This window comes from Bombina bombina, chromosome 4 (assembly GCF_027579735.1).
Source record: "Bombina bombina isolate aBomBom1 chromosome 4, aBomBom1.pri, whole genome shotgun sequence".
Lineage (NCBI taxonomy): Eukaryota > Metazoa > Chordata > Amphibia > Anura > Bombinatoridae > Bombina > Bombina bombina.
The window spans coordinates 878,128,676-878,141,914 of NC_069502.1; the positions used below are offsets into that span (position 1 = coordinate 878,128,676).

At 41.3% G+C, this 13,239-nt stretch overlaps 1 protein-coding gene across 1 annotated transcript in view; it reads right to left on the reverse strand.

Moving 5' to 3' along the window:
* The window catches only part of LOC128657409 (gastrula zinc finger protein XlCGF26.1-like), a 60,404-nt gene that overhangs the window by 15,643 nt on the left and 31,522 nt on the right, over positions 1-13,239 (reverse strand). The window contains exon 2 of the mRNA XM_053711748.1: positions 1,863-2,020. Within this exon, the coding sequence (XP_053567723.1) occupies positions 1,863-1,914 (52 nt within the window). The 5' untranslated portion in view covers positions 1,915-2,020. The remainder of the gene's footprint in view (positions 1-1,862; positions 2,021-13,239) is intronic.

Below are 13,239 nucleotides of genomic sequence, written 5' to 3' on the forward strand. Positions count from 1 at the left end.
TAGGGGTTAATACATTTATTAGAATAGCGGTGAGCTCCGATCGGAAGATTAGGGGTTAATAATTGAAGGTAGGTGTCGGCGATGTTAGGGAGGGCAGATTAGGGGTTAATACTATTTATGATAGGGTTAGTGAGGCGGGTTAGGGGTTAATAACTTTATTATAGTAGCGGTGCGGTCCGCTCGGCAGATTAGGGGTTAATAAGTGTAGGCAGGTGTCGGCGACGTTGAGGGGGGCAGATTAGGCGTTAATAAATATAATATAGGGGTCGGCGGTGTTAGGGGCAGCAGATTAGGGGTACATAAGTATAACGTAGGTGGCGGTCGGCAGATTAGGGGTTAAAATTTTTAATCGAGTGGCGGCGATGTGGGGGGAGCTCGGTTTAGGGGTACATAGGTAGTTTATGGGTGTTAGTGTACTTTAGGGTACAGTAGTTAAGAGCTTTATAAACCGGCGTTAGCCAGAAAGCTCTTAACTCCTGCTATTTTCAGGCGGCTGGAATCTTGTCGTTAGAGCTCTAACGCTCACTGCAGAAACGACTCTAAATACCGGCGTTAGGAAGATCCCATTGAAAAGATAGGCTACGCAAATGGCGTAGGGGGATCTGCGGTATGGAAAAGTCGCGGCTGAAAAGTGAGCGTTAGACCCTTTAATCACTGACTCCAAATACCAGCGGGCGCCCAAAACCAGCGTTAGGAGCCTCTAACGCTGGTTTTGACGGCTACCGCCGAACTCTAAATCTAGGCCTATAAGAGTTATAATCTGCCAAATATGTTTAGTAAAGTAATCGTTTTAGCCCAGAAAAATGTCTACCAGTTTTATAAGCCCTTATGAAGCCCTTTATTCTTTTACTTAAACTTAGAAAATGGCTTACCGGTCCCCATAGGGAAAATGACAGCCTTCCAGCATTACAAAGTCTTGTTAGAAATGTGGCCAGTCATACCTCAAGCAGAAGAGTCTGCAAACTGTTTCCCCCAACTGAAGTTACTTCATCTCAACAGTCCTGTGTGGAAACAGCAATCGATTTTAGTAACGTTTGCTAAAATCATCTTCCTCTTACAAACAGAAATCTTCATCTCTTTTCTGTTTCAGAGTAAATAGTACATACCAGCACTATTTTAAAATAACAAACACTTGATTGAAGGATAAAAACTACATTTAAACACCAAAAAACTCTTAGCCATCTCCGTGGAGATGTTGCCTGTGCAACGGCAAAGAGAATGACTGGGGTAGGCGGAGCCTAGGAGGGATCATGTGACCAGCTTTGCTGGGCTCTTTGCCATTTCCTGTTGGGGAAGAGAATATCCCACAAGTAAGGATGACGCCGTGGACCGGACACACCTATGTTGGAGAAATATCTTTAAATGCTCTAACAACAAACACTGCTGCCATTAATAGAGCATGCTTGTGAGCCTACTTCAGTATACTCTGATGACCAGCACTGCTGTCATGTATAGATTGCACTGTGATTTCATAAGCTGGTGTCGTACTATTAAAGCATACTAAAGTAAGACATTGTTTTTTTAGGCACTTTGCATTGCACAAACAAAAACATGTTAAAACATTTTGTATATATGAAATGGGCAACATGTGCAATAGCCGATTGGTAGCTACACTATGCATGGAGCTTACTTACCAACAAGCGCTCTTTACGCACAGAGATTGACACTGGGCATGGAGCACATGGTGCTGATCTTGTCATTAACAACAAGACTAAAGCATGGTTTTTATACATTGCTTAGTAGAAACTTCTGTACGTTACCAATATACTACCAACCCCTATGTCCCTTTCTGGTTGGTTGCTGTAAATATTATCCTATTAGGATGACAAAACCAGGTGACATGCATATGACGTCCTGCTTACCTCCGTTTGCATCAGGAAAGTCTGAGGTTTGGTTCTCGGTCTTGTCAGACATTGTCTTGTTCAGCGCAACTGAATCTGTCAGATATTCTTATAATGTTTCTCCTTTACTGGCAAACGCAGTGATGTGTATTGTATGTGATCTTCACAGTAACAAGAGCCTAAACAGAGAGAGAGAGAGAGAGAGAGAGAGAGAGAGAGAGAGAGAGAGAGAAATGGTCTCATGAACAGTTCATTGTCATAGGCGGTTTACATTAAAGGAATAGTCTAGTCTAAAGTAAACTTTCATTATTCAGATAGAGAATGCAATTTAAAGCAACTTTTTAATTTACTCCAAGTATCAATTTTTCTTTGATCTCTTGGTATCTTTATTTGAAAAGGCTGGAATGTAAGCTTAGAAGCCAGCCCATTTTTGGTTCAGCACCTGGGTAGTGCTTGCTTATTGGTGTCCAAGTTGCTTAAAATTGCATGCTCTGGGGGGCGGAGCCTATAGCTGTTGCGGTAGGACGTGTGTTTGAGAAGCTCCAGGTCTTACAAGTTATTTTAGAGTTATATTTCAACTATAATTTAATTTTCTTTTTGGGAATCATAGTTACACTTCCTGATGCTATCCAAGAAGAGCCTGGAGTCATCTTACTCATAACGGATTACCTATGTTCCTCAGCTGATTGCATTACAGCTAGCCACGAGACTGAGAGGCCTCTCTAGACTGATAGTGTTGTCAAGGCTGCCGCCAATATACCCCCCAGGACCCTGGGTTACCAAACCAGTTCTATAGTAACTGGACAGCTCGTTAACCATAACTTTTGACAAAGAGCAGGAAAAACTTTAGTCACCCCTTACTTCAACGGGTACTTTACTGTTTGCAATCAGTGAAAGGTCTGATACGCCTGCCGGAGATTTGCATTTTGTTTTTTCCAATATGGCGCTAAATACCAAAATATTCCTGAATGAAGTGAAAGCCATGCTAGATGCACACTTCCTCAGCCTTCACGAAGTACTACAAGAGGAATTCACATCCCTAAAGGGTGTTTGCACTAAAGTGAAAAGAGAGGCACAGCCTTTGCCAGAACCACTCAAGTACTCGACCCAGGCACCTAAAATCTGCAAAGCTGATACATCCCGTCTGACCCTGTCAGAAGATAGTATCGGCCCAAATACAGAAGGGGCGACGGAGCAAGCAGCTCGCTGGGTGCAGAGAGCTGTGACACAAATAGGCGCCGAGTGTGCTGAGGTGAGCCCTTCGGGAGGAGTGGAGCACCAGATACTTCGGCAGCACGTTGCAACTAACCCTTACAGACAGAGGTCCATGCGGTCCGACGCCACTAAAGTGCCCCACGTGTTTATGAACCGCAAACCTTCTTTGCGCATCTCCCGACCCTCTATTCCCTTACTGGGGAAGCACCTGGGGTTTGTATACCTAAATTGAGGGTTTCGGGCCCACCTAAGAAGAACTTACATGGGAAAGAGTGGTCCGGCAGGGCGAGCTCATTTTGTGGAGTCCTGCTTGTAGTTGTTCCATTCGCCTCCCGTGGTTTGGGATATCCGCATCCCCCAAGCTGTGACACCTATCACACATGCAGCAGTGAACTAAAGGGGGAGAACACTGTCACAGACATTGTGCTACAGACACCACAGATCGGCGTGAATAACAGCCCGAACCCACGGAACACTTGGTTGACCGAGATCATTACGGTACCTGCTCTCAATGCATGTGGCCCAGGACCATCATCTCTCCAATCCGGCTCCACTCCTCCAGCGGAACCTGAACAGCTAGGGGCTTGCAGCTCCTTTAGAAAGCAGCCTCCTTACCTTATGCTTAAGGCACAAGCCAGCGTGAGGCCAACTGACAGACACGGAGTGGGGTAAATATGATTGGTGATCCGGGACTACTGCCCTATCATAGAGACATATGATGTGTTTGTTAGTAGTCCCAATTCAGAGACTTTACCTTTAGTAGTAAACCCATCATACAATGAAGATAAAATCTGCTCCGTTTCTAGCAAATCTTTTGTAAACCAGAGAGACAGATGCCGTTTATGAGAGGTCTCAATACACAGGATTTTTCTGCTACCTAGAGACGATTCAGTGACTACCCAGTGACTCCACTAAAGAATAGATTTGATTTGCATTCTATGTAAAATTCTTGTTTGTGTTATATTTACAATATGCAATGTCTGTGGGGCTTATCTCATTTATTTATAGATATAGGAGGGTTGCCTTCGTAGATGTGTTGTTTGATCCTAGGGTGCTCGCTATTGCAGCATTGCTCCATGTGTAACCAGTAGCTATCAATTTACATTTGATGTAGTTAGAGCGCTAAATTATATGTAGGTAAACATCTTTTTTTTTGGTATTACGGCTTCTACTAATATTAGTCTGCTATGCATGGCATTACACTTTGATGCCTGAATAGGCTATTTTATAAACAAATGTAATAGTTTAGATGTATGTACAGGTCACATAACGGCTGTCGCTCCATTCTTGGATATCACACTCTCTTGGAAGCTGGTCTCCCTGTCATATTTATAATAGCTCATTAACACTATACTGAATTTGTGCTATATCAGTATAATACTACAAACCAATCACTATAGCAAGTTGTGCACCTACAGACTCTGAACCTGTTGAGAAAGTAAGATCTACCTGTATTGAGTAATTTGAGTAGTAGGTTTTTCTTTTAGCTATTATTAACACATTTACTCAACACTTTTATGAGGAGAGATTTTATTTTATTCTGGCATAGGATTAAGGTGTTTCCTTAATGTGACAGTACAAGTATTTGCCCTACTGTCAGCGGCCGAGATGGCGGGGTATATAGGTTAATGTTGGTCATCTATTAGAAATCCTATTCCTTACGGATGTGATTTGCACTAACTAATCTGGATCCTAGAACAGTATTGAGAACTATACAATAAATTTTGCATTTTATATGCGCTGTGGTTGCCTTATGTTTAGGAACAGCCTCCCACCTCCTAGATGAGATTTACTGTATATCCACTGTTAAAAATTTGTATATAATCCACCAATTTATAGTAATATTGGTTCAAGCTTTGTTACACACTGTTTTTATGGATCAATCTGACAAGATACCTCTTAGGGCTGACTTTTTTTTTTTTTTACACTGTATATTATTTATGTCATTTACTAGGTTTGCTACGCTATATAATGTTAGTATATACATGATGTTAGTTCATCAAGGGGATTATGAACAACTGTTATTTTAGCCAGTTAGATGGTCTAGGGGTTATAGACATATATATAAGTGGGTGAACTGGACTAAGTACGCTGATCAACAATTGTTTCACCTGCCGGGTCAATACTTTATTTTATGTTTTCTATACTTCTGCCTCCTGAACGTTCATGGTTATTGGAGTTTTAGCTCCGCCCTCCCCCCAATTTGGTTTACTAAGTAAGCAAAAGGAACGCAGATTCCATCGTAATTCTCCCTAATGTTTATTACATATTGGATATAAGATAGCGGCCTTTGATATTCCCACCCTTTATTACCCTTTATGACAAAAATGATCAAGATTGTACTAGTCCCACATTGCTTATATTTCATATACTTTTGGTACCAAAGTGAATATTTTTTTGACCTGGGAAATTATTTGTCATAGCTATAAAAGAGGTCAGGAATTAAATACACAGGACGCTTGATTCTTATTCACATATGTTTACCTTTAACATGGTTTATTTCTTTTGTATGTTAGACGTGAATCACAGGCTCTACTTGATAATGTTACCACTTTACAGACGTTTGTCTATATGTCTATCTGTCCTGTTAGCTTGCCTATGCTATGTATGTTGTTGGACCTCAATAAAAAATTTAAATAAAAAAAAAATTGCATGCTCTCTATCAGAATCATGAAAGTTTAATTTTGACTAGACTATTCCTTTAACTTCTCTAACAATATGTAGCTTTTTACATTTTATTTACATATAAGCCAGAGAGAAAGGACTAAGAATGTACATAAATAGCACATCTGTGTCCCAAATTAAATATCACTCATTCCCATGGAATGGAGTTAGGCCAAACAAACAAAATGCTGTGCCGTATATGTGATCACTCGATTAGACTAAAAAGTGCTGACGCTGGGTTAATGAGGACATAATTGCGCCCTTAATGAGGTCATAATCACGTGAAAGAGAACTGTAAAATGTGTTATAAAACTTTACCATGGAATGTAGGAGCGGCAACATTAACAAAGTTATAAGTCCAGCAAGCTCCCTACCTCCCCTGGCTGTTTTATGTATTTAGAACACGTAGGAATTAACAAGAATCTGCAACCAGGCAACCTCAATGTTAAACTTCATAGAAAGTAGGCACTCCTCTGATTGGCTGGAACACATGCATTTGATTGGTTTTGTTTTAGCCATACCAGAAATTGCTGCAGGGGACTTTCTGCTATTGGCTGGCTTACCATCAGGCTGCTGCTTGGTCACTGCCTCAATTCTATGTTTCCTGGCTGCTAAGGGCTCGAATTATCAAGCCCTTCTCCTCCCTTTATCAAGCAGGAGTCATCAGACCGCTGCTTCCCTGCCCGGTGCTCAAAATTTCAAGCCCTAAGCTACTAGCCAGCCTAAAATGATACTCGCTACTTTTGATCCCACCCACCCACACCACACCCACTACCCCCACCACCACCACCTTTGCATATGTTTAGTGAATGTAAAATTTCTTATTATTGTTTTATACCATAAATCAAATAATGCTACATACAGTAATACATTAACAAAAATAAGTGCATAGCAGTTAGCAACTTAAACTAGGGCTCTGGGGAAGACAACAGCTGGACAGAAAAAAAGGAAGTTGTTGAACTGAGAAAAAGCAGATAGTGTTGACAATAATGTGAGGTCATAGCAGACCTGAAAAAAAAGTTTTATAATTATCTCTCATCTATCTTTCACTACTTCCTCCTCTATTCAACCTCTCTTTTTACCCCCTCCCTTCTCTTTACATTCTCTCTTCTCTCATATCTCTTCACTCTTTTTTCCCTCCACTTTTACTTTTGTTCTCAAATATCTCTCTGCCCCTGTTTACCCTGAGAAGAAACAGTCTAAGCACTAATGGGGTCCCTATAGCCCAAGAGGAATAATATTTCCTTGCCCTTTCATGGATATATAATATCCCTTTAGATAATATAAGTAGACATTCACTCACTAACTTTCACTCGCCACTGTTAAATTTCCACTCGCCAATGGCTAGTGGAAATGTTGAGCCCTGGATTTATAATATTATACAGAATCTCACCCACACACTTCCTCCCCAGTACCTTATATAATTATAAAGAGGTTCTCTCTGCCTTACACAAAAGCCCCCTCCGCAGTACCATATATATGAAGTTCCCTATACTTCACATATACACAGACCCCTCCCCAATATCTTCTAAACACACACACATTATATATATATATATATATATATATATATATATATATATATATATATATATGTGTGTGTGTGTGTTCCCTCTGCCTCTCCCACGTACAGACCCCTCCCCAGTACCTTATAGGGATACATATTATCACACACAGGTTCCCTCTCACTCAAACAAAGCCACCTTCTACAAAACCTTTGTAGAGAGGTTCCATACACACACAACCCTCTCTGCAGCATCTTATATACAGATATAGAATATTATAAAGACGTACTAGTCTATTATAGTGTTTAAATGGTCTTTTAAAAACAACTAATTTCAACACCAGCAACACTAACGATATGTGTTCAACCAATGCAAAGGGGTTAATCATATAGTAAAAGGGATATGAAACAAAAAAAATATATATTTCACGATTCAGATAGAGCATACAATTGTAAACAACTTTTTAATTTACTTATATTATCAATTTTTCTTTTTACTCTTTGTATCTTTTGTTGAAAAGCAGGGATATATGCTTAGGAGCCAGCTCATTTCTGGAGCACTATATGGCAGCAGTTTTGCAAGAATAGTATCCCTTTGCAAGAGCACTAGATGGCAGCCCTATTCCCTGCCATGTAGTGCCCCAGGTGCCTACTTAGGTATCTCTTCAATACAGAATAGCATGGAACAAAGCAAATTTGATAATAGAAGTAAATTGGAAACTTTTTTTAAAAGGTTTCATATCCCTTTAAAAACCTGCTCAGGACCCGCAGCACAAAAGGGTCCTGAGCAGAACCCGACGCTGATCCAGTGAGTGCTAGTCACACAACTGGATCACAATAGGTCTCTAGCAGGGCTTTAACCATGTGTTTAACCCCTTTGTGGGGGTGAAACACATATCATTAGAGTAGCTATGTACTAGAGCATGTAATTTTACATTATAATAGCCCTTTGACTATACATCACACACAGCCCCTCCCTGTACCTTATATACAGATATATATTAGAGAGGGGTTCCCTCTCAATCACACACAAACACAAAGCCCCTCCCCAGTAGCTTACACACAGAATATTCCCTCTACCTCATAAGTACTGCACAATCTAATATAAAGAACAAAACAGTTTATAGGCACAATATGGAGCTACATAACATGTAGAAAAGTGGAATTGCACTGCTCCTCATACAATTTGCTACATATTTATCACACAAACATTACACATATACTAACAGTTATACTCAAGCATGCAGTTCAATAAACACATTGCACAGCCACAAACATAGTTACATACACACTACAGCCCTTATTTATTACACGCATAAAACATCAGCCTATAGCTGATTTATTGACTTAGTTACGCAGCTGAGAGCCAGCACATCCTACCCAGAAACAAAAAGAACACAGAAAATGGGATCTACTGAAAGGAATGACAAGGGTGAATGACAAAATGGAATGCCCATAGACTTTAATGGGATGTAAAATTAAAAGTGTTGAAGCAACAAAACTATGAGACATATCAAATAGATATTTACCAGATATGTTCCCCAGGTACAGTAGCATATTCTGAAAATGAGATTATGTGAGATTATAGCTGCTTTCTATGGAATGACAAGGGTGAATTACATAATGAAATGCCCATAAACTATAATGGGGTTACATTTCAAAGTGCTATATAAACTTAAATATGAGACATATCAAATAGATATTTACCAGATATGTTCCCCAGGTACAGTAGCATATTCTGAAAGTGAGATTACGTCAGATTATAGCTGCTTTCTATGGAATGACAAGAGTGAATGACTAAATGGAATGCCCATAGACTATAATGGGATTACATTTAAAAGTGCTATAGCAACAAAAATATGAGATATATGAACTAGATATTTACCAGATATGTTCCCCAGGTACAGTAGCATATTCTGAAAGTGATATTACGTGAGATTATCGCTGCTTTCTATGGAATGACAAGGGTGAATGACAAAATGGAATGCCCATAGACTTTAACAGGATTACATTTAAAAGTGCTAAACCAACAAAACTATGAGACATATCAAGTACATATTTACGAGATATGTTCCCCATGTACAGTAGCATATTCTGAAAGTGAGATTACACAAGATAATTGCTGCTTTCTATGGAATGACAAGGGTTAATTACAAAATGGAATGTCCATAGACTTTAATGGGATTACATTAAGTGCTATAGCAACAAAACTATCAGACATATCAAGTAGATATTTACCAGATATGTTCCCCAGGTACAGTAGCATATTCTGAAAATGAAATTATGGGAGATTATAGCTGCTTTCTATGGAATGACAAGGGTGAATGACAAAATGGAATGCCCATAGACTATAATGGGATTACATTTAAAAGTGCTATAGCAACAAAAAACATAATTTATGCTTACCTGATAAATTCCTTTCTTCTGTAGTGTGATCAGTCCACGGGTCATCATTACTTCTGGGATATTACTCCTCCCCAACAGGAAGTGCAAGAGGATTCACCCAGCAGAGCTGCATATAGCTCCTCCCCTCTACGTCACTCCCAGTCATTCGACCAAGGACCAACGAGAAAGGAAAAGCCAAGGGTGAAGTGGTGACTGGAGTATAAATTAAAAAATATTTACCTGCCTTAAAAACAGGGCGGGCCGTGGACTGATCACACTACAGAAGAAAGGAATTTATCAGGTAAGCATAAATTATGTTTTCTTCTGTTAAGTGTGATCAGTCCACGGGTCATCATTACTTCTGGGATACCAATACCAAAGCAAAAGTACACGGATGACGGGAGGGATAGGCAGGCTCTTTATACAGAAGGAACCACTGCCTGAAGAACCTTTCTCCCAAAAATAGCCTCCGATGAAGCAAAAGTGTCAAATTTGTAAAATTTGGAAAAAGTATGAAGCGAAGACCAAGTTGCAGCCTTGCAAATCTGTTCAACAGAGGCCTCATTCTTGAAGGCCCAAGTGGAAGCCACAGCTCTAGTAGAATGAGCTGTAATTCTTTCAGGAGGCTGCTGTCCAGCAGTCTCATAAGCTAAACGAATTATGCTACGAAGCCAAAAAGAAAGAGAGGTAGCGGAAGCTTTTTGACCTCTCCTCTGCCCAGAGTAAATGACAAACAGAGAAGACGTTTGTCGAAATTCCTTAGTTGCCTGTAAGTAAAATTTTAGAGCACGGACTACATCCAGGTTGTGCAGTAGACGTTCCTTCTTTGAAGAAGGATTTGGGCATAAAGAAGGAACAACAATCTCTTGATTGATATTCTTGTTAGTAACTACCTTGGGTAAGAACCCAGGTTTAGTACGCAGGACTACCTTATCCGAATGAAAAATCAAATAAGGAGAATCACAATGTAATGCTGATAATTCAGAGACTCTTCGAGCCGAGGAAATAGCCATTAAAAATAGAACTTTCCAAGATAACAACTTTATATCAATGGAATGAAGGGGTTCAAACGGAACGCCCTGTAAAACATTAAGAACAAGGTTTAAACTCCATGGTGGAGCAACAGTTTTAAACACAGGCTTAATCCTGGCCAAAGCCTGACAAAAAGCCTGGACGTCAGGAACTTCTGACAGACGTTTGTGTAACAGAATGGACAGAGCTGAGATCTGTCCCTTTAAAGAACTAGCAGATAAACCCTTTTCTAAACCTTCTTGTAGAAAAGACAATATCCTAGGAATCCTAACCTTACTCCAAGAGTAACCTTTGGATTCACACCAATATAGGTATTTACGCCATATCTTATGGTAAATCTTTCTGGTAACAGGTTTCCTAGCCTGTATTAAGGTATCAATAACTGACTCAAAAAACCCACGTCTTGATAAAATCAAGCGTTCAATTTCCAAGCAGTCAGCTTCAGAGAAGTTAGATTTTGATGTTTGAAGGGACCCTGTATCAGAAGGTCCTGTTTCAGAGGTAGAGACCAAGGTGGACAGGATGACATGTCCACCAGGTCTGCATACCAAGTCCTGCGTGGCCACGCAGGTGCTATTAGAATCACTGATGCTCTCTCTTGTTTGATTCTGGCAATCAATCGAGGAAGCAACGGGAAGGGTGGAAACACGTAAGCCATCCTGAAGTCCCAAGGTGCTGTCAGAGCATCTATCAGGACTGCTCCTGGATCCCTGGATCTGGACCCGTAACGAGGAAGCTTGGCGTTCTGTCGAGACGCCATGAGATCTATCTCTGGTTTGCCCCAACGTCGAAGTATTTGGGCAAAGACCTCCGGATGAAGTTCCCACTCCCCCGGATGAAAAGTCTGACGACTTAAGAAATCCGCCTCCCAGTTCTCCACTCCCGGGATGTGGATTGCTGACAGGTGGCAAGAGTGAGACTCTGCCCAGCGAATTATCTTTGATACTTCCATCATAGCTAGGGAGCTTCTTGTCCCTCCCTGATGGTTGATGTAAGCTACAGTCGTGATGTTGTCCGACTGAAACCTGATGAACCCCCGAGTTGTCAACTGGGGCCAAGCCAGGAGGGCATTGAGAACTGCTCTCAATTCCAGAATGTTTATTGGCAGGAGACTCTCCTCCTGACTCCATTGTCCCTGAGCCTTCAGAGAATTCCAGACGGCACCCCAACCTAGAAGGCTGGCGTCTGTTGTTACAATTGTCCAGTCTGGTCTGCTGAATGGCATCCCCCTGGACAGATGTGGCCGAGAAAGCCACCATAGAAGAGAATTTCTGGTCTCTTGATCCAGATTCAGAGAAGGGGATAAGTCTGAGTAATCCCCATTCCACTGACTTAGCATGCACAGTTGCAGTGGTCTGAGGTGTAAGCGTGCAAAGGGTACTATGTCCATTGCCGCTACCATTAAGCCGATTACCTCCATGCATTGAGCCACTGACGGGTGTTGAATGGAATGAAGGGTGCGGCAAGCACTTTGAAGTCTTGTTAGCCTGTCCTCTGTCAGGTAAATCTTCATTTCTACAGAATCTATAAGAGTCCCCAGGAAGGGAACTCTTGTGAGTGGAACGAGTGAACTTTTCTTTTCGTTCACCTTCCATCCATGTGACCTTAGAAATGCCAGCACTAACTCTGTATGAGACTTGGCAGTTTGAAAGCTTGAAGCTTGTATCAGAATGTCGTCTAGGTATGGAGCTACCGAGATTCCCCGCGGTCTTAGTACCGCCAGAAGAGCACCCAGAACCTTTGTGAAGATTCTTGGAGCTGTAGCCAATCCGAATGGAAGAGCCACAAACTGGTAATGCCTGTCTAGGAAGGCAAACCTATAGGTACCGATAATGATCTTTGTGAATCGGTATGTGAAGGTAAGCATCTTTTAAATCTACAGTGGTCATGTACTGACCTTCTTGGATCATAGGTAAAATTGTCCGAATAGTCTCCATCTTGAACGATGGAACTCTTAGGAATTTGTTTAGGATCTTTAAGTCCAGGATTGGTCTGAAAGTTCCCTCTTTTTTGGGAACCACAAACAGATTTGAGTAAAACCCCTGTCCCTGTTCTGATCGTGGAACTGGATGGATTACTCCCATTAACAAGAGCTCTTGTACGCAGCGTAGAAACGCCTCTTTCTTTGTCTGGATTGTTGACAATCTTGACAGATGAAATCTCTCTCTTGGAGGAGAGTATTTGAAGTCCAGAAGGTATCCCTGAGATATTATCTCTAGCGCCCAGGGATCCTGAACATCTCTTGCCCAAGCCTGGGCGAAGAGAGAAAGTCTGCCCCCCACTAGATCCGATCCCGGATCGGGGGCCCTCAATTCATGCTGTTTTAGGGGCAGCAGCAGGTTTCCTAGTCTGCTTGCCCTTGTTCCAGGACTGGTTAGGTTTCCAGCCTTGTCTGTAGCGAGCAACAGCTCCTTCCTGTTTTGGTGCAGAGGAAGTTGATGCTGCTCCTGCTTTGAAATTACGAAAGGAACGAAAATTAGACTGTCTAGTCTTGGCTTTGTCCTGAGGCAGGGCATGGCCTTTACCTCCTGTAATGTCAGCGATAATCTCTTTCAACCCGGGCCCGAATAAGGTCTGCCCTTTGAAAGGTATATTAAG